We start from the raw sequence: 26,467 nt of genomic DNA, 5'->3' as shown, positions 1-26,467 counted from the left end.
TATTGTCATCTTTGGATCACACAAGCTGGTGTGCTTTGTCCATGTGGACTTAGTTGACTTCTCACTTAGATGGCTGCTTGTTTGAATATAAGCCTTTGAGACCCCAGACACTATTCAGATTGATACCTGGGCACCATCTGCTTTCTTCACCACACTTTGCTGTAGCGCCCTTATCTTCAGTGATCATGACATGAGGGTGAGTGTTGAGCAGGGCCATGTTATCAGAACTGACTGTTCTTGGATTGGGACTAGAGTTCAGTGGGGGCCCAGACTCCATCAGCTTGTCCCTGGGATATGCATGACTCAGGTTTACTTTGGCGGTCGTATTAATGGCAAATTCAAAACCCTGTAAGACCAACTACCCCACCAACGGCAACAAACCATTTATCAGACAACAAGAGACAAGCACAAATAATAGCAAGCCACATAAAGGCAGGTAAACAAAAACCCATTGAGGTAGTTTTTTGTGCCAACCTGGCAGATAAACACATGGGGTTAATTGAAGGGCGGAGGGATAAATGGCTCGTGAGCCTCCCCTTTCTAGTTCTCTGGTCTCTTGCATTGTGATGGCCGGACCAGGGTGCACCTGCTGTAGCAGTTCCCTGCTTCAGCTTTCAAGGCTGACTTCCTGCAAGACATCCCCATGGAGAAGCCGCATGGACCTACCCCGATGCAGCCCTGGGTTCTGGAGCAGCCGTGTGGAGACCCCTGCCAGTGCTGAGCTGCTTATAGGTTCACTGGTTTGCCTTTCCTCCTGCAGTCGGCATCATAGTGTGTGTTTTGTGAGCTACAGGAGGACTTTGTGGATTGGTGTTTGGCATGTGGGTTTGGGCAGCACTGGGTTGGGATGTTTCTTGATATGCACTTACCCTTTATATAAAATGCTCTCTTATACGTGAGTTTCTGTGGATGTGTTTCTCTAAAGTACCCAGACTAACACCCATATAAAGGAAAAACTGAGAAGTATAACATTGCTAATCATCCCCCTGGGGTATAAGGCGGTTGCACTTGTAGCATCAGTTTCCCGACGACACAGACTCGGGACACTGGGTATGAGGAGGCTGTGCCAGGCCAGTGCCACCGGAGCCGCCCCCTGTGAGTTTTTGCTCCCCACGGTTCACTCTCTGTTCTTAGCATGGGTATTGGTGCCGGGGAGTGGGGTTGCTTCATGGATCAATTCCTCCAAGTGGAAATCCCTGCCCTAGAGGTCAAAACCTGTCATGTTGCTGTGAGGGGGGCACCGGGGAGCTAAATAGGTGGTGGTTCTAGGTCCCTTTCAATTGGACTCCCCCCAAGCCTGGGGTTCCACCAAGGTCCAATGACAACTGCTATAGGTCCTGGGCGGCTTCTCCCGTCTGAGTTCCCCTATCTTGGGTCCAAGGGCTCAGACACCATTGAGACAGAGCTCTTTCTCAGAGTTCATCTTGCCTCTATGTTAAGTCCTGGTGTGGCCCCTGCGTTAAGCCCTGCTGCCTGCCAGGTCAGCTTCCACTTCTCCCCAGTCACCTCCCACACTCGCAACAGAACTATTAGTGTCTCCTTCGCGCCTTTCCCTGGGTCTTGGGTTGATTCCTGGCAAGGTTCTGTGGTTGCTACATCATTTCATGTCAACTCGATCAATAAGTCTAGGGGCAGAGTCTAGCCTGTCAATCAAGTCACAGCCTGATGATGCCTCCTTGTGGTCATGAGAATTCTGGAAACTTCCTGTCTTGATTCTGCTATCAGAAGAGGCGGGGTCTCCCTCTCTCTCGCCCTCTGCTTCTCTCCCCTTCGCCTTCCTGCTGAGTCACACGGAGCCCCTCACCACGCTGAGATGCTTCCACCGCCACTGGATCCTCAAGACTTTTCATCCCCCGGCCTGTGATCTTCCTGCATTCCTCATCATTGCACATGCTGCATGAATCCGAAGAGGAATTTATAGACTAGCATCAGGCATATGGGACTAATACCAGACTGAGGGACTTGTTCTGGACTGGGCTGGGATGTTTTCTCAAAGGGAAATTGCTCTCTCAACAAAGCTCTCTTACACATACGTGAGGATCCCTGGCTTTCTTTTGCTAGTCAACCCAGACTCACAGTTCTCCTTCCATTCCTGTTGGGGGCCCATGGGTTTGCCCCAACTTTGGATGGTGTATAACGTCAAGTGGATGGTGTGCTCCTAGATCCCCCTCCTGGAGGGGTGACTCCAGACATTGTGGGGTCTCCTCCCTGACGATGGCTCCTGTGAGGTGTGCAGGAGGGAGGTGATGTATGGTTCATGGCCAGTAGGTCGCCCTCTGCCCTTTTGTTCAGGAATGGGTCCCTAAGGTTGGTGTCATTGGTGTTTCTCCTTATAGTCGTGGACTCCTGCAACATCTGTCCTTTGTAATGGATTTGCCTCACCCAATGACATCTGGATCTAGACAGAATGCTATCCCAAAGGCAATTACGTTTCAAAAAGGCATCCCAGCCGAGGTCATCTCAAGCCCTGGAGTCAGAAACTAGTCCATAGGCCCTCTCCAGACTCCCGCAGCGACACGCAACGGTACAGCATGCAGACAACACAAGGCAGTGGTGCAGCATTGTGTGGGGGAAAGTTTGGTGGCAACGTGGCAGGGCACAGGCGCTCTGGGCATCAGTGGCAGAGTCCCCACAAGCAGGCAGGCGAAGGGGCCGAGCGAGACGGAGGGAGGTCCTCCTCATGAGAAGACCGCCCCCTAGGGAGGCGTCATCAGGCTGGGGCCTAACTGACAGGTGTGGACTCCATACGGTGGCTTTCTACATCTTCAAGTTGACCTGAGATCTTCTCACGACCACAGCACCGAAGGGGGGTGTGGGAAGGACAGCTTACTCAGAGGACAAGTGCTGGCGGGACCTTTCCCACCGGACAGATGGAAACACGGTGAAATGAGGGGTGGTGTTCAAATCGGGAACCAAGCACATGGATCATGCTGAGTCGATGGGCTGAGATATCACCCCCGACCTAATACATACGAGAGACTCAATGACGAACACACTGGCAACATGGGGTCTGAAGAGGACTTACGGACTAGTATCGGACTTAAGGACTTGAGATGAACTAGGCTGGGATAACTCTTTGATATGTACTGTTTCTTGATATAAAGGTTCTTAGTTCCCAGAGAATCATAGATAGGAACTATCCCTAATTGCTAAAAAAAGAAGGAAAAAAAGAGAGAGACAACAAAAGCTTTATCTACAAAGAAAGATGATGCTCCCATGGTGATTTTTGTTGTGTTGTTTTCTCACCAGTTGAGAATCAAAATGTAACACACGATGGATGCCCTGGCCGGTGACCTGCACTGGCCTCCCGGGGCATGATGGGAGGGGATATCTGTCCACATCACGTGGCCTCCGTTTTTCCTGTCTGCCAGTCTGGTGTCCGTTACCCGACCGATCTCTGCTGGTTTCCTTCTGTAGTTCATTCTCTGGTGTTTGTATACTTTCTGCCCCCCCCCCCTCCCTCTCCGCCTGTGTTCTAGCTGCCTCTCTGTCTGCCTGTCCGTCTGCCTCACTGGAAGGTTCTGATTCGGCCAGCACCCTGCTCTCTCTGCCCCTCTGTCTGTCTCTCTGAGATGCTGATGTCCACACCCACCATCCTCTCCCTCAGTCTCTCTCTGTGCCCTTTGCCGCCTCCGGCACTATCAGCAGTGTAGCTCTCCACCTCTCTGTCTCTCTCTGTCAGGAGGAGGTTGATTTTTGCATGTCTCTCTGCCTTCGCTTCTGTCTCAGTAGCATATCTTTCTTTCCTTGCCTTGCTCTTTGGATAATTGTTTCTGGTCTCTGGCTCTCCCCAAACCCCATTCGCGAAATTCCCATGGGGAACAGCATGCGCTCGCTCTCTCTGTCGCTCTCTTGTTTGATTCCATATGTAGACTCCGGCAAACACCACAGCTGTGCCCATGGCCACCGCACAGGCAGCGGGAAGCACTGCAGAGCCTGTGGCCAGGACCTCCCAGGTGATCACGCCTAATCTCTAGTGGGAGAAGAAAGGGGCTGGTGAACACAGGTACCTTGTACCCAAACCCAGACACATGCCCCGTCCTGCCAGGCTCTGGGCTAGATGGGGTCTCTCTCCTCCCTCTCCATGGAGTCCTGGGGACCACCCAGCACTGCTCAGGGCTGGTGGGAGGAAGCTGGTGGGGTCCGGGGGGGGCGGTACCAAGGAACATGCCAGGGGCAGGGAGGACCAGACATGAGGACTGACGCCCTCAGAAAGGCGACTGGAGGTGAGGGGCCTGGGTCTCTGTCTGTGAGGTCCGAGCAGAGCTCCCCCAGGCCTGGGACCAGCTCCCAGTAATGGGTGTTGGCTGAGGGTCCCATGGGTGTCCCTGAGAGCTCAGCACCATGTGTGCTCCACGGCTAGTTTTCTGGAGTCTCCGCCAGGTGACAGGGGGCCATGCTAAAGTGACAAACCTTCCTGGGTCCACCCTTTCAACAGTGGGAGGTCCCCTTCCAGTGCTGGTGGCCCGACATGACCTGGGTCTGGTTGACCAAGAGGGCACTCTGGACTCTTACCAAGGAGCTGGCAAAAAATCCAGTTGGTGCTGGCATCTTGTCAGAGGCACCAGCTCACTCCTGCAGGGAAAAAGACTCAGGTCCTTTTCCTTGCCAGACCCCCAAAGTCTGTCCTTCCCCCAAGCCACCTGTGGAGTTCACTCACCTGAGCCCAATTGGGGCAGCCAGGCCTGGTCCCAGAGCTGAGCATGGACAGCAGGGAGGCGGGTGCTGCCTCTGCACTGCCTCCTCTCTGCCCTCGGGGGCGCTCTGCAGACCCTGGTCAAGTGCACAGACTCCCCTCAAGTAGGGTGCCTGCACCTCTGGCTCCCTCAGCCCTGCTGGGTCACCCTAAGAGACCATGCATACACTGCTCCCATGGGCCCTCCTCTGGCCCTGTGCTGCTTCATGGCTTTGACCGTGAGCAGCTGCGGAGAGGTGGACCAGGTCCTCACCTGTCCCCTGTGCTTCCCTCAGCTGATGGCAGCTGGTGACACCCTCCAGGCCACAGCTCTCCTCCCTGAGCCTCTGCTACCCCTGGTGTCCATTCCAGAAGGAGCCTTGTTGGCCCAGCAGGTAAACTCTTTGTTAACCTGTGTGGGTGGCGGTGTGAGCCCCTCGCTCACTGTCACCTTGGGGAACCTTTACGGACTTTCTCTGTCATCCTTGGGGCCCCTAAAATCAGAACTGACTCAAAGGCAAGTAGGTCAGGCCCCTCCCTGTTCCCTACTTCTTCTGGATCTCTCTGAAGAGACCCTCCCAACAGTCAGGCTGAAGTGTACCCCTTGGCCCTGTTCTGGAAGGCTCACCCTCTGCTCTGTACCAGAACACAGCAGCTGGGGCATGTCCCACACCCAGGCCTTTTAGTGAGGACTGTGCTGCACCCTGCCCTGAGCCGCTCACCTTCAGGAGGACCCCAAGCTTTTTCCAACTCTGGAGCTGGACCTGGAGATCGACTTTTTAGCAGCTGTTTCCCGTCCCACCCACCCCCACTCCCACGCCACATCTCAGATTTCTTAGTAACTCTTTCCGGGAACCCATGTGACACCAGTCCTTGTGAAGGAGTTCAAAGGAGGTAGGACTTGGCCTAAGGAGGGGCTTCTGCCAACAATGTGGGCCAGCAAACCGCTGTAGTCTTGGAAACTCACAGGGACTTGGCTAAAGTGCACTCTGAGTCAGCATGGACTTGATGGGGTCAGTCTCCTGCCAAAGATGGGGGTCAGATTCCCATGGTTTCTCCCTGTTTGCTGCTTATTCTCAGCCGAATGAAAAAATGTCAGGATATCCATATCATCCAGCAACGATTTCATTTTTACCGGCAGCTCCAGTTGGCTGCTGGACAAAGGCCTTTCTGCCATGTTTGCTGGTCTCCTGCACTTCCACTTTCATCTGTGTTGAGTTGGGAGCAGCTTCAACACCCGCACCCCATCCTGTTTCTGAGTCAGCCTGGGATTGCCCTTGGGGGGGCGGGAGAGAAGGAGCCTGTGGACCCAATGTCACCTCCCTGCCTCAGAGAAGGAGCTGAGAGTCCAGCCCACACACCCAGAGCCGGTGGCGAGTGGGGCCTGAGACCCCACCTACCGTGTTGTACACCCCCGCTCAGCGGTAGGTCCATCCCCCACCCCAGGGCCTGAAAGGCCACACCGGAGCAGCAAGGTCAGGCTCTTTCAGCCCTGGGAGGCTCCCTGTAAGAGATTGATTAGGTAGGGAGGGCAGGGAAGGGCACATACCCTAGTGAACGTGCACCTGTGGGAACTGCGTTCTCCTAGGGACCTGCTCCTGGATAGATGCAGTGGTCCAGCGTCTCGGTGGGTGAGGAGGAAAGGTCGTAAGCCCCTCTTCAGGCAAAGGGCAGCAGGAAGGGGGTCCCTCAGACAACCCACCTTGATTTCGGGCCTGAAACTGCTTATCAGGTGATGGGGCTCAGGGGGGCTGAAGTTCTCAGGGAGAGAGGATGGAGACTGCTAGCCAGGGAGCGAAGGTGGACCTGAGAGATCTGCAAATGGGCGACAGTGGGTAAAGGCCAGGTGAGGGTTGGGAGGGTCCAGGAACTCGCAGAGTGACAATGGACACGCATCAATTACTTTGTCTGCCCTTCTTGACCATGGTCTCTAAGGAATCATGGGGCACAGTAAACCACTCATGGAGCTACAAACCTTGGGGTCAGGGGTTTGAGCCCAGAAGCTGCTCCCTGGGAGAAAGAAGAGACTGTGTCCCTCAAGATTTACAGCCTCAGAGATCCAGAAGGGCAGCTCAAGTCTGGGGGTTGCTGGGAGTCTGTATGAACTTGGCAGTGAGTTTGAGTTTTATGAGTCATCCTTTCTGTGAGTCCCACACAGACTGGGTGGGGTTATCCAAATAAGGTCCTGTCGCCCACCAAGGAGATTGCACACTCGGGGGGGGGGGGGGGATAGGCCAGTGGGGCCTTTGTGGGGGATGTGAGGTGGCTCGGAGTTATTTCAGACTGTACACAGCTTGCTGAGGACTGTGGAAACTAGAGTCCAGACCCTCAACAAGCTAAACCGTAAGCTGCAAAACACCAGATTCGGAACAGAGGGATCCTCTTCCTGGTGGAACTCTTCTCTGTACTCCTTCCTAGCCCCCATACTAGGACCCATAATTTTAGTTATAATTTTGCCCCTTGTCTCATTCAGCTCCTGCAAAACCGGCTCCGCGAGATCACCCGTATAGCAGTCCACCAGATGATGCTGCAGCAATACCAGCCTCTCCACCCTGTGCCAGGCCAGGCATTCCAGTACTCTGCTTAAAACCCCCCTCCCAGCATCCTGGGTAAGCCGACTCCCGCGACTAGAAGAGCGCATGCACACGCTGCTTCGTTCCTTTTGCCTTGGAGAGAGCCTGGAAACAAGATGGGTCACCAGCAGCTCTACTGGAGCCACCCGCGAAAATTCGGCCAGGGTTCCCGTTCTTGCCGCGTGTGCTCAAACTGGCACGGTCTGATCCGGAAGTACGGCCTCAATATGTGCCGTCAGTGTTTCCGTCAGTACGCGAAGGACATCGGCTTCATCAAGCTGGACTAAGTTGTCTTTGGATGGAGAATCCAACACCGCCATCCAAAAGAAGAAACAATGCCAACTATTTGTACATAAAATAAAAAAAATTCAAGTCTGAAAAAAAAAACCCTCCCTGGTGTGAATTCGTTGACCTTAAGTCCGCAGGAAGAAGTTACAGAAGAGACTGACTCCGCCCCTTTTCACTATAAAGCAGAGTTGGGTATGCCTGGTCTTGGCAAAAGGGACTCCATTTTGAATCCGGTGCCTTCAGCTTGGCTCTCAGAATTCACTTCTCATAGACCTCCCTTTCACTGACCTCCCTCTCTCACTGATCTCCCCCTCCCCTGCTCAATCTTCAAATTCCTGGAGCCAGAATGTTTTCTGAAGATATGCACACTCCACTCTAGCCATCCTTGGCATATAGATAAGGTCAAAGACCTCCCTTCTGAAGCACCTGTGCTTCAGATCCTCCCCAGCTTGGACCCTTCCCAACTGTGCCTGCCAGCAGGGGTATAAAAACGCAGCCTAAATTTCCCAAAGTGCGGTTTCAATAGCTCAATTCCCTGAGTTGCTGAGTCCGCCCGCAAGCCTCCCAATAAAGCCTGCTTCTAAATTTTGTCGATTGGATCTTTGGTTCTGTTTCGCACCCCAAAATTCCTTACAAAGACCATGTACAACACGGTCCCATGTCACTCCATCCTCATCATGGTGACAGCAGAGCCACTGTCCGCAGCCACCCCAGGGTCCGGCCTCCCTGAGAATCTTCCTCCTTTCCCAAGTGCGGGTGAGGCCCTCAAATGAAAAATGGAGCCCAACCAGGGGAGGGGTCAGTTTGTGACCTCACTACTCATCTCTAGAGAGACAATCCTGGACCCGAGGAGGAGCCCACACGAACACCAAGAGAAGGAGCCAGGAGCAGAAGGTGTCTCCTTGACCCCAGAAGCAGAGAGTTCTGTGACTGGTAAAGGCAAGTAACCGTGAGAAGCAGAGCAAGAGCAACCAGAGAAGTGGAGACACCGGATGGGGAGGCCGGCACCAGATGGACAGAGGAGGGGCTCGAACGGGGGTGCTGCCCACAGCGCAGGAGCCTGTGGGAAGGAGGCCTGCTGATGGCCTGGGATGTCTCTGGGCACTGATGGCAGAGCCCAAAGGGATTTGTAATGCTTGTCTGAATGCAGCAGAGGGCGGGCCCATGTGGGGTGACAGGAGCACAGGGCTGTCTTGCACTCAAGAAGGGAGATTTCATCTGCATGTGTCCAGACTGTGTCTTCTGAGCTAACCTGTCGAGTCCCTAATAGGCCCCATGAAGGTGAGCATTGGCTGTCAATAGTCTTGTAAGGAAACACAAGAATGGTCCCAGGCAGAGAAGTAGTGGAGCCTCCGAGGGCAGCACAGCCGGTGTCAGAAGGGGTGAGATGATCAGAAGATAGCGCTCTGTCTGACCTCCCCATCAGAGGCCTCAGCCCTGGCTGAGATTACTCCGGATGCCCTGCACCCTGGAGTTGGAGGGCCTCTGAAGCCCCACCCCAGGTTTACAGGCAGGTGCATAATAGGTGCCCAATCAAAGCATGATCAGAGATTGCTGTTCAAAAATGTATTTCTACCCAAACAGCAAACACATGCATGAAAACATGCTCATAATCATTGCACATCAGTCTGAGTAAATGTCGGTGAGGAGAGTAGATTTGGGGAGATTCCGCTTGGTTCTGAAAGGGGAGGAGCTGGAGAGAGGTCAGCTAGGACCTCACCTGTCCCTTGTACTTCCCTCTGCTGTTCCCCCAGCTTGTCACCCCCCTCAGGCCACCACTCTCTCTGAGCCGCTTCCACCCTTGGACCTTTCGAGAAAGGAGGCTGCTGGCAGGTGGCTGCTCACTGAGAGGAGGAAGGTTTGAGATCCAGGCTGCTCTTTCTCTCCGGATATAGATGAGATCGATAGCTTCCCGAAAGTTGGCTGCCCGTCAAGTCCACAGGGGCAGTTCTTGGTGCTTTGGTGTCTGAATCAGCATGGACTCAAGGGCCATGAGTCCAGGTCCCTCAAGACGAAGTCTGTTTCTTCCCACCTCACTTGGCCCACCCTGCTGAGACCCCAACAACCTGCAACCTCAGCCCTGTTCTAGGAGGCTCTCCCGCTGCCCCTCTCCTGGATGCACCAGTGGGGGATGCAGCCCACCCCGGACATTTGGGTGAGGACTCCCTCTGCCCTGGCCTCCTCACCTGCTGCACAACTGGACGCTCTGCTCTGTCTGGCTCCCTCAGATGACTGTGACCATGAGCAGGCTTTATAGCAGCTGTTCCCTCCCCCCCCGCCCAAGATACATTATTAGAAAAGCAAGCCTTTCCCTGAAACCATGTGACATGACACTGAGAAGCTAAAAAATAAATAAGCTAGGGATTAGGCATAAAGAGGGATTTCTGCCAAAGCCAAGGGCCACACTCCAGTTGGTTTCTTGTTTACGGCTTCCTCCCGGCTGACCATCCCGAGTGAGCTAGCCAGCAGACCAGAGGAAGCCTGTGGAATCCCCCGTCTCCCCTCCCTGCCCTCCCAGAAGAGCATTCAGTCCAGCCCTGAACTCTCCCCAGATCACTCGAGCTGTTGCTTGGCAACATGATGCTTCAAGGGCCTTGCCATTCATTGCCTTGTGTGTTAAAGGGGTTCTGTATGAGGCAACCAATCCGACTTTCTTGTAAATTCCCAATTGTCTGTCTCTAAACTCAGGGAAGATTTCCTTTGTCTGCAGGACTTGGATGAATCCTTACAAGGTAGGGCCCTATCCTGGATTGCTTTGTTCTTCAGTAACCTCTTATCTGTCTCCTTCCCTCTGCTGCAGACCTACTCCATGAATGAGGTGGCAGTGTTAGTAAGATTTGGAGCCATAACAAAGCACTTGGAAGAAACCAGACACTGGGTCTGGGGCATCCAGTTCACAGTCATGGGGGGCACCAAGGTCAATTGGCTTAATATCATTCAAAACACAAGGTTCTGCATTGTCATTTGTTGAGTAGTAAGTGGGGTCTTAGAAGCTCCTGTGCAGACACCCAATGTGCCCCTCTTGGTCTCTGGCCATCCACAGGGAAGGGGAGTGGCTGACATCCAGAGTCCCATGGGAACAATCAATCCCATGGGCTCATGGACCTGTCCACATCAGTCTCTACAACCTTGAGAGGAGAAGAGCTAGATGGCGCCCACTGCCATGATCAATGCTCTGAAAAGGACTGTCCTAAAGGATCCTGCAGAGACTGGGAAGAAAATGGGGAACAAAACTCAGGAGTCGTAGAAGAGCCCAGGCTTAGTGGTCAGGTAGAGTCCACAATTTAAACAAATCTATTATATGCCACAAGAGATTAAAGACCATTGTAATGCCATGAAGTCAAATTAGGGGTCTTTATGAAGCCATTGGCTACAGGAGGACTAGCATCTGTCAAAGTCCCGGAAGTCCCAGGTTGCAGTCCGGCAGGGTATATAAAGGCAAAATCCGTAAGCTGTTTTTCAAGCTGAAAAGTACAAGGCTCCAGCAGCATCCTGTTTCCCCACTCTGAATAGCTTGGGTGATTACAGAAGCTACAAGAAGCACTAGTCTACAGTAACAACCTGGAACCGGCTGGGGGTACATACATAGCATCTGGGGAATGAGATTTACAATAACATCCTGGAACAAGGTGGGGGTACCGTTATCTGAAAGCTACAAACTTAGGCTGCAAAATCACCAGGACAGCTTGACCAACAAGGCGGTGGGCTCTGGGGGGCATGGTCTTCAAGATGGCATTGCCTACAGTGCCCTGCGTGGGAAGCCAGAATAGTTGGACAGGTTGGAACAATCAAAATCAACTCGATGGCAGTGAGTTTGCTGTGCTCTTGTTCTCTCCCAGAAAGAAATGGAAAAGAGCTGTCAGGTGTATGGACAAGCTTCTCTGGAGCCTTCCCACTCCAGCCCTAGCAGAGGCTCCCAGCTTCCTGGTGACCCAGTGTCCACATGGTTACCCCCTTCTCACCTTGACTGTCCCTGCGATTGCCATCTGGATCCACAATTACCTTGGATTCCGCAGCTTCTTATTTCTGGTGGACGGTAAATGGGGATGTTTTTCATGTTTTGCACCCTGTCCTTGTTCATTTCCCCCAAAAAAGAGGGATGGAGAACATTGTCTTTGAGAAACTATATTATACCGGTTGGCCCTATCCCTCACTTGGAGATGAGTTTGTTTGGTTACAGCCTAGAAATGCTCAGGCCTTTCCCCCTCTATGTTGTGCTGTATCTTGGACATAACTGCAGTCCAGGCGGACATCTATGTAGAAACACCTCCTGTGAGGAATTGTAGCCTCTTGCTATAACTGTGCATTATTTCAGAATTCTGGACTCTGCCCGTGACTGTAATCCCATTTTCGGTGGGAGATCTCTGTTACGCTAATGACAGGATTGAGATGGAATTAGATTCTGACTTTAGTGTTGTTGTTAGGTGCCATGGGTCAGTTCTGTAGCAGAGCGACCCTATGCCCAACAGAAGGAAACACTGCCCTGCCCTGCGACAGCCTTATAATTGTTCCTATGCCAGAGCCCATGGTTGTAGCCACCATGTCAATCTGTCTCACCGAGGGCCTTCCCTCTTTCCCAAGCATGCTATCCTTCTCTAGGGACTGGTCTCCTGACCACACGCCTGAGGTCCGTGAGACAGAGTCTTGCCATCTGTCCTCTAAGGAGCACTCGGGGGTGGGGGGGCATCCTTCTAAGGCACAGCAGTTGTTCCTTTTGGCAGGCCGCGGTGCTTTGAAGATTCTGCTCCAGCACCATAACTCAAGTGCATTGAGGCTTCTGTTAGGTTTCTCGGGTGGGAAACACCTCGGTCCTTGGCTTCGCACAAGAAAGGATTCTTGCCGAAGCCTGGTGTGTGATCCAAATGGGTTTTTATAAAGGATAGAAGACGTTTCAGGTTTCACAGTCAACTGAACACAGGGCTGCACCACACACACAGGTGGCGACTTGTGGCCGGAGAGCGACAGCCCAGCCGGCCCAGCCGAGCAGATGGCGGAGGAGCAGCAGGAAAAAGAGGGTTGTGGACTCCAGGTTCTGGCTTTCCGCTGGGAGGCTTGGTTGAAGGTACTGATTGTCCCCATTTGGCGCATGCCCTTAAGCCTTTATTGGCTTCCAACCTCCTGTAGGGGCCCCCTAGGCATGGAGAGGAGCAATCCCCCGTCTTGCTGCTTAACACTTCTTTCGTCTTCCATGTCCAATGTCTGATTTTCACATGCTTAGGAGGCAATGGGAAACACCATGGTTTGAGTCAAGTGCACGTTAGTCCTCAAAGTACCATCCTTGATTTTCAGTCCTCGAAAGAGCTCTTGCGTCGCAGTTTTACCTAACGCAATGCATAGTTTGTTCACTTAACTGCTGCTTCCATGAGCGTTGATGGGGATCCAAGCAAGACAAAATCCTTCACAGCTTCAACCCTTTCTCCATTGAGCATGATGCTACCTATTGGTCCAGTTGTGAAGATTTTGATCTTCTGTACATTGAGTCATAATCCATACTGAACACTACAATTCATGAATTTCACCATCAAGTGTTTCAAATCCTCCTCACTTTCAGCAAGGCAAGGTTGCATCATCTGTATATCTCAGTTGTTAATAAGCCTGACTCCAATCTTGATTCTATATTCTTCTCTGGTGATTTGCTCAGTACACGGATTGACCAAGCATGGCACACACCTTTCCTGATTTTAAACCATGCAGTCGGCCCTTGTTCTGTTTGCACAACTGCCTCTTGATCCATGGACAAATTCCACATGAGCACAATCAAGTGTTCTGGAATTCCCATTCTTCCAAAGCTATCCATTGTCTATTATGGTCCACACAGTCCAATGCCTTCTCGTGGTCAATAAACACAAGTAAACATCTTCCTGGTGTTCTCTGCTCAGCGCCAATATCCATCTGACATCAGCAATGATATCCCTTGTTCCACATCCTCCTCTGAATCCAACCTCTTCTGAATCCCTGTCAAGGTACTGCTGCGATCATGGTTGGATGATCTTCAGCACAATTTTACGTGCATGAGACCTCAATGATACTGTTCTGTAGCGTGAGCAATCTGCTGGGCCACCTTTTTGGAATGGGCACAAATATGGACCTTTCCCAGTCAGTTGGCCAAGCTGTCTTCCAAAATGTTGCGATAAACGAGTGAATCCTTCCAGTGCTTCCTCAGCTTGCTGAAGCCTTTCAGTGGAGATTCCATTAATTCCTGGGGCCTTGTGTTTAGCCAGTGCCTCCCATGTTGCTTGAGCTTCTTCCTTCAGCATCGTTGTTCTGGCTCACACGCCAGCTCCTGAAATGGTGGGGTGCTGGCTAGTTCTTTCTGGTACAGCAGCTCGGTGGGTTCTTTCCCTCTTCCCTTGATGCTTCCGGCATCTTCAATCTTTTTCCCATAGAATCTTTCAAGATTGCAACTGGAGGCTTGGTGGTGGTTGTTTTTTTCTTGAGGTCTTTGAATCTGACTTTAGTAGAGAGTGTGACCCAAGTCACACCCTTTGTTTCCTGGCAGGTATGATCTGCTTAAAAGACAAAGCTACACCTCCACTGAAGCCATGCCTCTGTATTTAAGCACCATCTCAGACACCAAGAGATACTCCAGGACCCCTGGAAGAAGCTCCACCAGTGAAGCTTGTTTGTCATCTCTGCCTGAAGTGGCGGAGGCCAGGACCAGAGGCACCAGAGACTGAGAGGGAGACCAGGAGGCAGAGCAAAAGAGCCAGGCTGAGGCAGGAAGAATGAGACAGGGCGGAGGAGCAGCCCTGAGGCTATGGGGCTGTGAGGCAGTGACAGGCTGGCTTTCTGGTCCACAGAGGAAGAGGACTGCTAACTGAGGAGTCGTGTAACTGGGAACCAATGCCTGCATCTTTAACGTGTCCTGGCCCTGACTTGTGCTAACCTGTTAACGTCCCTAAGAGCCCCCATTGCACTGAACTATCGAACCCAGCACAGAAGTAGAGTGTCCTGGGAGAAACGGTGGGTGTCAGAACAGGGTAACGAAGGATGGAAGGTAAAGACACGTGTCTGTCTGACAGGCACACCCACCTCGTGGTCATAAGGAAGCCAGAGGGGGTCAGTTAGGGTCCCTTCTTTTCCACCATGTTTGTACTCTGTCAAATCTATCTACAAGGGGGCATCACAAGGTTCATGGAAAAATGGAATGAAAATACCCTGGAGCTCTCCCAGGAACTGTGGAAGCCTGCCTGGTGTATTCCTGGGTGCAGTTGCCATCTCCTCCCGTGGCAATGACGCTTGCGGGTGAATTTGTGCACCCACCCAGAGCACCGGGGTGGCAGCATTGCGTTCACGATAGGATCTGCCTCTGTCGCTTTCAACTCTTGCCTCTTCCTAGTGTCTTTCCTGGCGGTACCATCTTTTGCTGACCTCCCTCGTACTGTACATTGCCTTCCCTTCACCCAAGTTACTGTGTATGGTGGTGATGTGGGTTGGGAGTTGGGCTGTTAACCACAAGGTCAATGGTTCAAACCCACCAGCCAGTCCTCAGGAGACAGTGAGGCTGTATGCTCCAGCCATGGAAACTATACAGAGTGCTAGGGGTCAGAATCCACTTGATAGCAGAATTGGGTTTCGTTTGTTTTTGTTTGTTTGTTTACCCTCTAGTTAGTAACATGCTTTGAAATCTGAGTATGAAGAGTGTAGTTTTTTTAGCACAATGAAATACATTCACTGAATCCACATTTCTTGAGTGTCTTCTGTGTGACAGGAACTTTTTCAGAGTCAGGCTCTGAATTCCAGGCCTCAAAGAGGCCTGGTGATAGTGTCACAGGTTCAGCTGCTAACCATGAGGTCAGCAGTTCGAAACCACTCTCAATGGGAGAAAGATGAGGCTTTCTGCTCCCATCAAGAGTTACACTCTCAGAAATCTACGGGGAGGGGGGGCAGTTCTACCCTGTCCTATAAGGTTGCTGACTTGGAACCGACTTTATGACAGTGAGTTTAGTTTGTCTTTTTTGATGTCTTTTAAGCCCAATGCCAAGCCCACCATCCATGGGGCCCCTCCCTACCCTGCCCTCATCTGGTCCTTCCGTATTACTGGCTGGCCCTGGGCCATCTCAGAGCCATGGTAGCTCTCCTGGGTCCCCATCCCCCAGGGTGCCACAGACTCTGGAAACCAGTCTTAAGCCTGGAGATGAGGTAGGGTCTCCAAGGCTCCCTCCACCGATACCTTCAACCTGAGGGGGGTGGGGGGTTGGACCACTAACCCTTGCCCCTGGAGGACTAGACCCCCACACCTCTAAGGAAGGCCCTTCCCCAGGAGGTCAGGTTTCCCAACTGAGCCCTCCCCAGGCTGCCTCTCCCTCACTTCTTTTTTTGCCCAATCTCTCCTCCACCAAGAGGCCTCACTACCCGACGGTGCCCAGCCAATGGCACGAGGGCTAAGTGATATGTGAAGTGCCTCAATAGATTCTTCGGGGGAGCCTTGGGGGCTGAGAGAGATATCCAGGGGGCTCGACCTCTCCCCACCCAGCCATGGTGACTCCCAGAGGTGCCAGTGGCAAAGATTTTCACTTTCTCCTGCTTCGCCTTCTGTAAAAACAGGCCCGATGAGCAGGAAAACAGGTTATTTAACTAATGTACAGTTTGGGGATCTTGTCTTTTTAAACATTTTCCAAATTTCATCAGTAAATAGCTGTCAACTCTATGTTGGGTCTCACAAGCAGGTGGCTTCTCCCAAACACCTGGGTCCTCCCGTAGCTCAGGAGGCTAGACGTCTGAATGCAAGGGGGCAGTGGGTTACATTGAGCTGCTAGGCACAAACAAGGTCAGCAGTGGGAAACTGCCAGCTACTCCAACAGATGAAACTTTCTACTCCCCTGAAGAGTTAAATCTTGGAAACTCACAGGGACAGTTCTACCCCGAGCTATAGGAAGGCTATAAATTTGTGTTGACTCAATGGCAGTGAGATTTTTAGCTCTCGACAAAAGGCATTTTCTCTCCTCTCTGAGGGAAGGTCCTTAATTCCTTTTAGCTTCGTGTCCTCAGTGACCTTCCAAGTAGTGTCAAATCTCTCTCTCCTCGTCTCTGCTTGCTGCTCGGTGCTTGATCAGCGTGTTTCCTATCGCAGTGGAGAGTGGTTTAAAACCCACCCCACACTACTATGGCCTCAGCAACACACCAAGCAAAGCCTACTCCCTAACGGGATTGCATCCTCAAGGATAAAACGAAATCCACTGCCTATTCTCAAAGGGGCCCTGTAGGACACAGAACTGCCTCTGTGGGTTTCCAAAGCTGTCAGCCTCATATTCCTCCCTGCAGAACGGGGAATGGGCTCGAACTGCTACCTTGCAGTTTTAGCAGCCCAACATGTAACCACCAATATAGGGGTTAGGATTGACTACATGATGTTTTTTTTTTTGGGGGGGGGTAGTTGTTGGGGGGGGGGGAATGTAACTCAATCCATAACACTCAAAGAAAAAATAATCAGTAATACTGAACTCTTCTACATTATCACTGTTTATAAATCTATCTAGATCTTGATTTTCTACGACGCTGAACTGGGTTCAGCAGGGCTCCCAGCGGGCGGGCACTGGGATAGGGGCGTGGACCAATGAGACGTAGGCTGCGCCCAACTGTCTACCCAGGGGTGAGCGGAGGCCGAAGCCTTCCGGAGCTGCACCAAGCCCTCCCCAAGCTGGATCCAAAGGGTGACACGACCCGTTGGGGCAAGAAACGAGTGCTTCCGCTTCCTCCGCAGCGGGCGCCAGCAAACCCCGGGAGAGCGCAGCCGGCTAAGTTAAACGCGTCCCCCATTTATTGTGCTGCAATGGTCCCGTCCAGGAGCTCAGGCCCAGCCTCAGGCCCAGCCTCGAGACGCGCTGACGCCCCGCCCCCAGAGGCACCAGCCAATCCCCATGTTCCCGCCCCTTTGCGCGTCTTGGCTCCACCCCCGGTGCCGATTGGCCCGGCCGTGGCTGGGCACAGCGCTCACAAGACCCGGAGAGCGGCATATACCCGAGGGATCGGGATCGTGGTCCTGTTGCGCATGCTCGCGGCGTGACCCGGGGCTGAGGTGACAGCCCGAGCCGAGGCGGCGGTCTTCGGCGCGGGGGCTGAGGGACCCGCCCCGGCTCAGTCGCCGGAGAGACAGGGTCCCGCTGCCGTCGCCGCCCGGCCGGTGCCCGGTGAGGACAGGGCCCCAGTGGGTGGGGAAAGCCCCTAAACCCCCCGCGTGGTCGCGCCCCTTCCCCCGAGGGGGGCTCTCCCTGGGATCCCCCAGGGCTACTGCTACGGAGGAGGGGGATTCCGGCTCAGCGTCCGACTCCTCAAGTCGTTCCCCTATCCACTACGACTGGCTCCATTTTCTCCATGCTCCTCCTGCCCCCAGCTCACCAACCCCTGGCCTGAGCCTGACACCCCTAAATCAGAGAGCCCCCCACCATCATGTCCGCCCTTCCCACCCCAGCCATATCCACCTTGGTGCTTGGATGTCCCAGTAGGCGATGGCAGGTAGAGGGGTGGGATCCTAGGAGGGGGCAGGAGGGGGGGTCCCCAGGATTATTGGGCGTTTGATGGGCATCAGGTGAGGAATCTTAGAGTGGGTGGTTAGAGGAACGGGGTGCCGTTACATGAATGCCCACACTGGAAAGTCCCTGTCTAGCACGCACACACAATAGGGTGGCAGGTCTTGGAGTTTGGGGGGGGTCGAGGATGGAGAGTGGGTTCACTGTCGGGTTGAACCCCATCCCCTCAGGGTGTGTATCTGCAGATCTGGGTGGGCATCATATGAGCTGCGACAGTACTGACAGGCTCCGGGAGTGTCACCCAAGGGCATGCACCAGCCCAAGGCTTCGATTCCTACATGTAGTCAGTGACACGGATGACATTCTGCCTGCACCCCCTACCTACCCACCCCACCCCCAGTGCAACCACTCACCCCGCCTGGCCCCACTCACATCAACTCACTGCCCCTCGGTTTCCTATGGAATCTTTCCCATCGCTCTGGTCAATTCCATCCCTCAGAGATAGCCATGGGTCATGGCGCCGTGGGCTAAGTATTAAGGCTGCTAACCTCAAGGTTTGCGGTTCAAACCCATCAACTGCTCTGCGGAAGAAAGATGCCCGGTCTTAGAAACCCCATCTAGAGGTGCTATGCGTTGGAAGCGATGCTAGGGAAGTGGGTTTAGAAAACTGAACTGTTTGGTTTAGAGACAGCTTCCAGGGGCATTTTTGGTTTCAGGTCCTCCCAGGGCAGTGATTTCAGGGATACCGCTATCGGCTGTGGCTTCAGGAAGTCTGAACCCCATAAGAACTTGAAATTCTGTTCTATGTACCACTCCCCTTTGGATCTGGATTCTACAGACTCGTGGAAACACTCAGCAGTGATAAGCAGGGGACCATTCTGTTCTGATATCCTGGCAAAAGAGGCAGTTTTTCCAGAACCACTCAGGAACTTTGACCTCAGCCATCCCCTGCCCAGTTAGGATGTACTGGCCCTCCTCTCTCCAGCCCAGGGAGGGGAATACATTGGCATCGTAACTGAGGGCTGGAGGTAGGGTATTTAGTCACATGTGACGGCAGTTCTTCCAACACACCATCTGCTGCCAGACAAGGCTCTCGGAACCTCATCAAAAAGGAAATTGGACCTTGTATAAGTGCTCCCTTGCAGTCAAAACAAATGGCCACAGGCATTGTGACACCAGATGACACACAGTTGTCCTCTGGCAGCTCCGTCCTTCAGAAATCCAGGATGAGTCACTGAGCTAAAATCTAGGTGTGGCCAGGGCTGCCTTCCTTTTGGGGGACACTCGGAGAGCTCCAAGTCCTTCTTTTCTCCGGGTAGCACTGGAATGGCAGGTGGGTTCAGCCCACCAGCTGTCCTACAGAAGAAAAAGCCTAGGCATCTGCTCCCATACAGTGGATGGTCTAGGAAGCCTTGTGGAATACTTGTCCCCTGGCTTTCAGGATATGCATGAGAGTGGACTCACCAGCACACACACACACACACACACACACACACACACACACACACACACACACACCAGGCTGCCCACTGTCCTTGGCAGGTGGGCCCCGCCTCCATTTTCAAAGCCAGCAACACCACCTCTTTCTGGCCCTGCTTCCCACTATCCAGCTCAGGTCCCACTCTCCTATCTCCTTCTGCCTCGCTATTTCACTCCTAAGGGCCCTTGGCATTGTGATTGGGCCGAGTGGCATCACCCAGGGGATACAGTGAGGTCCTTGGGGGGTGGGCGGGCATTTGGTATCCAGAAAGGTCTCCAACTTAGCCAGTGGGAGAGGGGAGAGGTTGTGGGGCGCTCAGCTGTAGAGGTCGTGTGGGTGACACCATGAATTACCACCCTGGGGGACAACAGTCCCCATGATGCCACTGATAGAGCCACCCAGATAACCCAGTGACAGAGGAAGGCGCCGGAAAAGGTGGACACAATAGCTGCAGTGGTAGTCCCCCCCAACATAACAATGGTGAGCAGGGGGCCCGGCCAGGCAGTGTTTCATTCTGTTGTTCACGGGGTCACAGTGAGTCAGGACCAGCTCATGGTCTTAACAAACAACCCCAAGCATCTCCATGCAAACCCATACACAGTTTGCATGGGCTGTCAAGTCGATTCTGACTCAGCGACCCCACAGGAGAGAAAACTGCCCATGGAGTTTCCAAGGCTGCCATCTTTGCTTAAGCTGATGGCCACATCCTCACCACGGGGTTTCCAGCCTAAACCTGGCCCACCTCTTAACCACAGCCCCCCCCTACCCCCTGGGCCCCCGTCTTCTGATGTTGTTTAATGGCAGCTCACAGCCACCTCATGCCAATGGTACAAAACACTGCCCAGTCCAGCGCCATCCTCACCACGGTGGTTATCTTTGGGCCCATTGTTGCAGCCACCGTGTCCATCCATCTCCTTGCCCTCTTTGACGCTGCCCTCTCCTTTCCCAAGCGCCCAGAGCCTGGTCTCTCTGGACACCGGGGACCAAGTACACGCACTGCTTCTCACCCTCCTGCTTCTGAGGAGTAGCTGGGCTGACCTTCCACGACACTGATTGATAACAGCATCATTCTGCCCACAGCCTCAATCCCTCTTTACCACCTAAGGCCCCAGGGTCTCAGGTTACAGCAGTGGTTCTCAACCTTCCTCATGCTGTGACCCTTTCACACAATTCCTCATGTTGTGGTGACCCCCGCCAACCATAACATTATTTCCGTTGCTACTTCATCACTGTAATTTGGCTACTGTTAGGAATCGGGCAACTCCTGTGAAAGGGGTCTCGACCCCCAGGTTGAGAACCGCTGGATTACAGGACATGAATATGTTGGAGTGTCTATGTGTGGGGTGTGGGGTGCGTTTTCCCACCTCCCACCTGACCTGATGGTTCTCAACACTTGCCCTGCCTGTCTGTACACCACTGCTCTCCTGCCGGGTGACCAGCAAGGCAGAAATGCCCAAGTCCCTTAGACTCCATGTGCCTCCCTGGGGCTTCAATACGCAAGTGAAGAACGGTCGGACTGTGTCAGCCCGCTCCCGCCCAATCATTCGAGAACCACAGCCCTTCATTGTTCAGGTTCGTTTCAACAGCAGCACCAAAGGGCAGACAAACTCACGTGCATGGCCCCACAAACAGGTCCCGCCCCCTCTCTTCCCCCCAGAGCAGTGCACTAATAACCCGAAGCCAACCCCACTGCATAGAGACCATGCCGACTCCTAGCACCCCCATGGGACAGGGTAGAACTGTCCCTGTGCGTTTCTAAGACTTAACTCGTCACAGCAGTAGAAAGTCCCGTCTTTCTCTAGAACAGACTCATAGAAGAAGAAAAAATGAAATCACTCTCTGAGTAAATGTTATCTGACCCTTAAAGAGGTGAGAACATTTCCATTGTGAAGTGAGTTCATGAAAAAAAAAACAACCAAAAACCTATTGATGGAGTAATTAAAACACAGCTTGCAAAAAAACAAATTTCCACAACTAGTAGCATTTGGATAAATGACGGGCTTCTGGCTTCCCCCCCACCCAACCCCACCCTGGGCTTGATTCCGACCCACAGTGACCTAATAGGCCAGCACAGAACCACCGCAGGGTTTCGGAGGCTGTCAGTATTTCCAAGTGCAGACAGCCTCATCTGTCTCCCTCGGAGCAGCTGGTGTATTTGAACTGCCTACCTGGAGATAAGCAGCCCACTGCTGAAACCAAGGTGCCACTCAGACGCCTTAGCAAAATGTAGCCTGTTGTCTTTTGCACGGTCTCTGGGCAGTATGAATGGTTTGCTCGGGGCAAGCAGCCTATAAGCTGGTACTGCCAATGCAGCCAGCACCACCATGGGATAAAGGCCTGGCAGTCTGCACCAGTACATTCTAGAAAATCCCATAACAACCCCATGCTCAGTTTCTCTGAAGCTCTGGATTTAAAAGAAGTCACAGTTATGAGGACATTAGTCGCCCACCCAACACTCCCTGGAGAGGGGTTTTATCTGCACCCCTCACAGGGGGGCTTCATGGGACTGTAGGGGAGGGGGGGTGGGGGTGGGGTACCAAAGCAGGAGAAACATGAGCATAGTAGAAATGCCCCACAGTCCTCTAGGGCGAGCCGGTTGTGTCCAGCCTCAGGCCTCCAGTCCTGAGTCTGGATCCTTGGGGCCCTGACTGTCAGAGGTCTTGCCCCTTCCCATAGGAAGGAGCTGCTGGACCCCAGGGTCTGAGGTCCACTTGCCAGCCAGGGCGTGGCCTGGGGCACCCAACTCCTCCCCCAGGATGCCCCTGCCCAAGACTGACAAGCAGGAGGATGACGGTCTGCGGGCAGCCCAGGAACCCACCTACAAGCCTGGCACCAACGTGGTCCCTGCGGCCCCCAGGATACCCAAGAAGTTCTCCAAGCTCATCCTGCTCACCGCCTCCAAAGACAGCGCCAAGGTGGCGGGGGCCAAGCGCAAAGGGGTACACTGCATCATGTCCCTGGGGTTGCCTGGGCCTGCCACCCTTGCCAAGGCCCTCCTGAAGACCCACCCTGAAGCCCAGCGGGCGATCGAGGAGCCACCCCCGGGCCCTGAGCCGAAGCGCTGCAGGCTGGACTCAGGTGACGGTGAGGCTGCCCCCCCCCCAACCCAGATGCCTGGGGAGCAAGCTGCTGCCCGCCCACCCCTCTGCCATCTGCCCACTGGGAGCCTCCCGGACAGTGTGGGCACTCAGTTCAACAAGTTAGGGAGCTGTGGGTGGCAGGAGGGCAACTGCTGTCTCTGGGGCAGCTGGTGCATGCCAGCTTTAGAGGGCTTGCCAGTCCAAGCTCACAGACACACTTCTGTAGCTTTGTGGGGACAGCTGGGGTGAGCTGGCCCACTGTCACTCCACGCCCAGCCTCTGGGCTCTGCATCTGCTGTGTACTAGGCCTGTTCCTGAGCCAGACATTGGAAGGGGGGGGGGTGGCTGGAAGGGGCCAGAGCCCAAGCCTGCGACTCCCAGAGGCGAGGGACTCCAAACCCCTCCCCGCCTCGCCCCACAGACATGCATGATGCCCCTGTGGGTCACCTGGTTCCTCCCCCTGGAACAGGGAGAGTGCTGGTCCTATTGACGTGTGTTCAAGGTGTCAAGTCACCTCCTTGGGGCCACCCACCAGTCCCCTGTACAAAGTAGAGTGGGTTGTGGGCTCTCTTAGAACCAGCTCTTCCCCCTGAGCGCTATGGGTCAAGGCCACTGGGCAGAAGTGCCCAAACCGGGGCCACTGGCTCCACCCCACTGCTGTAGCCCTAGGAGATGGAGGGGGAGGGGCCTTCCTCATAGGGAGCAGTGCCCAGTCACCCACTCCCTGGGCACCCCACTCCCCCACCCCACATCTGTGTCTCGGTACCTAGATCCCCAGGTCTCATGCCTAGCCCAGGCCCAGAAGTGGGGATGGGCCCCAGCTCAGATTTGCCCCAGTGTTTGCTGGCTGTAACTCCCCATCGCTGTGTCCCAGTGGTTACAGGCTGGGCCACTAACTGCAAGATCAGCAGTTGGAAACCACCACCAGCTGCTTCTGGGGGGTGGAGGGGGACGAGGCTTTCTATTCCCTCAAGTGTGGCGAGCTTGGAAACCGGCAGGGGCAGTCCTACCCTTTCCCATAGGCTCGCTCCTAGCAGCCAGCCCTATAGGCCCCTCCCAGTTCGTTCCTCTGACCACAGTGAGACCCACACCCCTTCTCTTCCAGATGAGGACGGTAAAGGTGAAGGAAGATTACCCTGGGGGGCACCCCGCAACCCCTTGATGGAAGGGGAGGAGCCCGAGGCATCCCCAGAGGAACCAGGCTTGGTGCACGCGGTGGGAAGCCCAGAGCCCAGCACCGCCTCTTCCTCCTAGTAACCATCACTAGGACACTGCAGACTCCCCAGTCCCTTCGTGTCCTTGTAACCTTGACAACCGCGTTCACGCTCTGTGGATGATTTTACCAGGTGCCTCAAAAAGTTTCTGGGAAAGGTAATTAAAGAGAATGGCATCCCTGCCCCCACAAGCCCCCAGCATTTGGAAACCCCCTCCGGACAAGATCGCTGGGCTGTTAGGGCCCAGCCACCACAGATGTTCATTTTCAACCTTGGGCAATTTTTTTTTTTGGTCGCGTGTGTTACTTTAGTAATAAGCAGATTAAAAACAATTTTAAGAGCTTCCAAATGGCTGTCTGCTAGATCCATCACAGATAGGCTTACATTCCAGGGTCTGGGGTCCTCTGGGATCCAGCTCCAACCCCACCAACCCAGGGGTCCCACCCCATGGTCCTCACCTGGTCCTCCTACCTCCACTTGCTTCTCCACAAAGGGCCCTCGTTTTAAAACTCCCATTGGGCACAGGGAAAGGGGTTCTTTGGGAAATAAGAGTTTGAGGGTCTTGTGTCCTCTATTTCTATATATCTGTTTTTCTGAATTCAGTATCGACAGACTCCTTAGGAAAACCAAAAGCCGGAGTCTGTCAGCACATGGCCCCTGGTCCTCTCTTCACTGCACGGCTGTAACCGCATTTCTGTTGTGTTCTGCAGGGTGGCAAGTCCTTTTGTCTGACTTGTCTATCTGACTCTCCGCTTCCCAGCTCCTTGTGCAGAGTGAACCCCCAGGGAACAGGGGTGAGGACCAGGAGGAAACAGGCAGCAGGGGAGGCAAGCTGTGACTTAGGCTCAGCTCAGGCCCACTCTCCCTGGGCCTATGCAGACAGTCCTGGCCTGGGAGAGAAATGGAGAATTGGTCCCTGGTTCAGAATCCACTTAGCAAGGTCACCAGTGTGGCACCATTGGTTCCCTGCAGCCCCTGCCAAAGGAGGCAGAGCTGTAGGGTCAGGGGGGCCCAAGCAACTCGAGTGTCAGGGTGGACTCTGGGGTTTTGGCCCCCAGTGAGATATCTATTTTACTCGGTGGCCCGTGGAGACCAAAGCAAGGGCAGGAGCTCCCTCTTCCTAGGGTCTGAGTGGGTTGGGGGCATCTGGTGCTCTTCTTGGAGAGTCCCAAGCCAAACCAGGGGTCCACACCCTGGGTCTGGGCCAGCCAGCGTAACAGGTCTTCACTTACTTTGTGACTATTTGGAAAATGTCAAAGTCCCATCAAAGTTGAAGGAACTGTGTGAGGCCCCCTGGTAAACAGCCCCCCTCCTGCCACCCACGCTGCTCACCTCCCTTTCTTTCCTAAAACCCTCCTGTTTGCCTAATTCCGTAGCCAAGCCTCCTCATGCCCCTCCAAACCCACATGCCTATAGGGATCACCACTGAATTATATCACTCAGCACCCAGGCCACACCCAGTGTCCCTCCTTTCCGCTCCTGGAGACAGAGGATCCCTGGCAGAGTCCCTGCGGGCGTCCTTGGTGGCCCAAGCCTCAGACTTGGGAGCATTCACGATGAGGGCTAGGAAAGAAATATGTAGGCACAGGAACCGATCTCTGGAGCTACATGTAACCCCCTCTCTAGGGGATGGGCAACAGGAAAGTGGGTGAAGGGAGACACCGGGCAGTGTAAAGATAAAATAATAATTTATAAATTATTCAGGGTTCATGAGGGAGGGGGGAACAGGGAGAGAGGGGGAGGGGAAAAAGGAAAATGAGCTGATTCCAGGAACCCAAGCGGAAGGCGAATTTTGAGAATGATGAGGGCAACGAATGTGTAAGGGTGCTTTACTCAATTGATGTATGTATGGATTGTGATAAGAGTTGTGTGAGCCCCAATAAAATGATTTTAAAAAATATGTAGGCGCAAACACCCTTTTAAACAATAACTAGTTGGTGTTCCAGGACACCCCTCTGGGTGCCCCGCCTCCCAAATTAAGATTCACTTGAGTCACTGCAGAAAAATCCTGAAAAAAATATATAGTGACAAAAATCACTGGTAATATGGCCATTTATACACAAATCGTCTAAAAGGTGTTTTTGATCTAAAATACATACTATCACACATCGATGCCCAGAATCCTCCTTTATACTGGTTGTATAGTATTCTCCACAGGGGTGGGGCGTGGTCATTGGTCCAGCTGATTCCGATTAAGAGGAGGATCCAGGGTCGGCGCTGCTCTGAACCATCCTTCAAATCCCTGCGGGAAGGAAGAAGCTGGATCTTGGCTGGGCTGCGGACAGAGACGTAGCATATTTTCCTACTCAGCAGGAAGGGCGGCGCGGAGATGGGGCGGCACCAAAGTGAACCCCAGGGTCCGCGCGTCCCCCACAGCAGTTACCTGTGGGCGGAAAGAGGGCGGAGGCTGCCTCCAAGGTGTTCAGAGGAAGGTCTCCGGCTCGGCTGATGGCAGGGGGCGGAGCCTCTGGGGGCGGCGCATTGGAGGGCGGGGCCAGGCGGCGCGCCGGACGCTGGGGGAACCGACCCTAATGACGCCACCGTCCCCCCCGACCTTGTGTTGTGAGTAGTCTCGCCCAAAGAGGGACGACGCCCCGCCCCCTCGTGGCAACGTCCAATGGCGAGATGCCCACGCCCCCTTCGCGCGTCAGGCCCCGCCCTCACACTAACACAACGTCTCGGCGCCGC

The 26,467-nt window shown here is 53.8% G+C and overlaps 2 protein-coding genes and 1 long non-coding RNA gene across 3 annotated transcripts; 2 read left to right on the top strand and 1 right to left on the bottom strand.

Annotated features, from left to right (window-relative positions):
- The first annotated feature begins 3,452 nt into the window (after nt 1-3,452).
- On the top strand, nt 3,453-7,635 carry LOC142423082 (small ribosomal subunit protein uS14-like). The gene is made up of 2 exons (XM_075528259.1): nt 3,453-3,956; nt 7,149-7,635. Exon 2 carries the CDS (start codon nt 7,365-7,367, stop codon nt 7,533-7,535), a length of 171 nt encoding a protein of 56 aa, XP_075384374.1. The 5' UTR covers nt 3,453-3,956; nt 7,149-7,364; the 3' UTR covers nt 7,536-7,635.
- A 9,911-nt stretch (nt 7,636-17,546) lies between these two features.
- On the top strand, nt 17,547-24,138 carry FLYWCH2 (FLYWCH family member 2). The gene is made up of 3 exons (XM_075528257.1): nt 17,547-17,666; nt 22,162-22,569; nt 23,671-24,138. Exons 2-3 carry the CDS (start codon nt 22,242-22,244, stop codon nt 23,817-23,819), a joined length of 477 nt encoding a protein of 158 aa, XP_075384372.1. The 5' UTR covers nt 17,547-17,666; nt 22,162-22,241; the 3' UTR covers nt 23,820-24,138.
- A 1,355-nt stretch (nt 24,139-25,493) lies between these two features.
- On the bottom strand, nt 25,494-26,441 carry LOC142462489 (uncharacterized). Its single transcript, XR_012787259.1, has 3 exons — nt 26,163-26,441; nt 25,879-26,054; nt 25,494-25,787 (listed from the first exon to the last, which is right to left on the bottom strand). It is a non-coding gene; the product is annotated as an uncharacterized LOC142462489 (long non-coding RNA).
- Between the last annotated feature and the right edge of the window lie 26 nt (nt 26,442-26,467).

Source organism: Tenrec ecaudatus, chromosome 12, assembly GCF_050624435.1.
Source record: "Tenrec ecaudatus isolate mTenEca1 chromosome 12, mTenEca1.hap1, whole genome shotgun sequence".
NCBI classification, from domain to species: domain Eukaryota; kingdom Metazoa; phylum Chordata; class Mammalia; order Afrosoricida; family Tenrecidae; genus Tenrec; species Tenrec ecaudatus.
The sequence above is the reverse complement of the archived record's forward strand: the minus strand, read 5'-3'. Positions and strand labels throughout refer to the sequence as shown.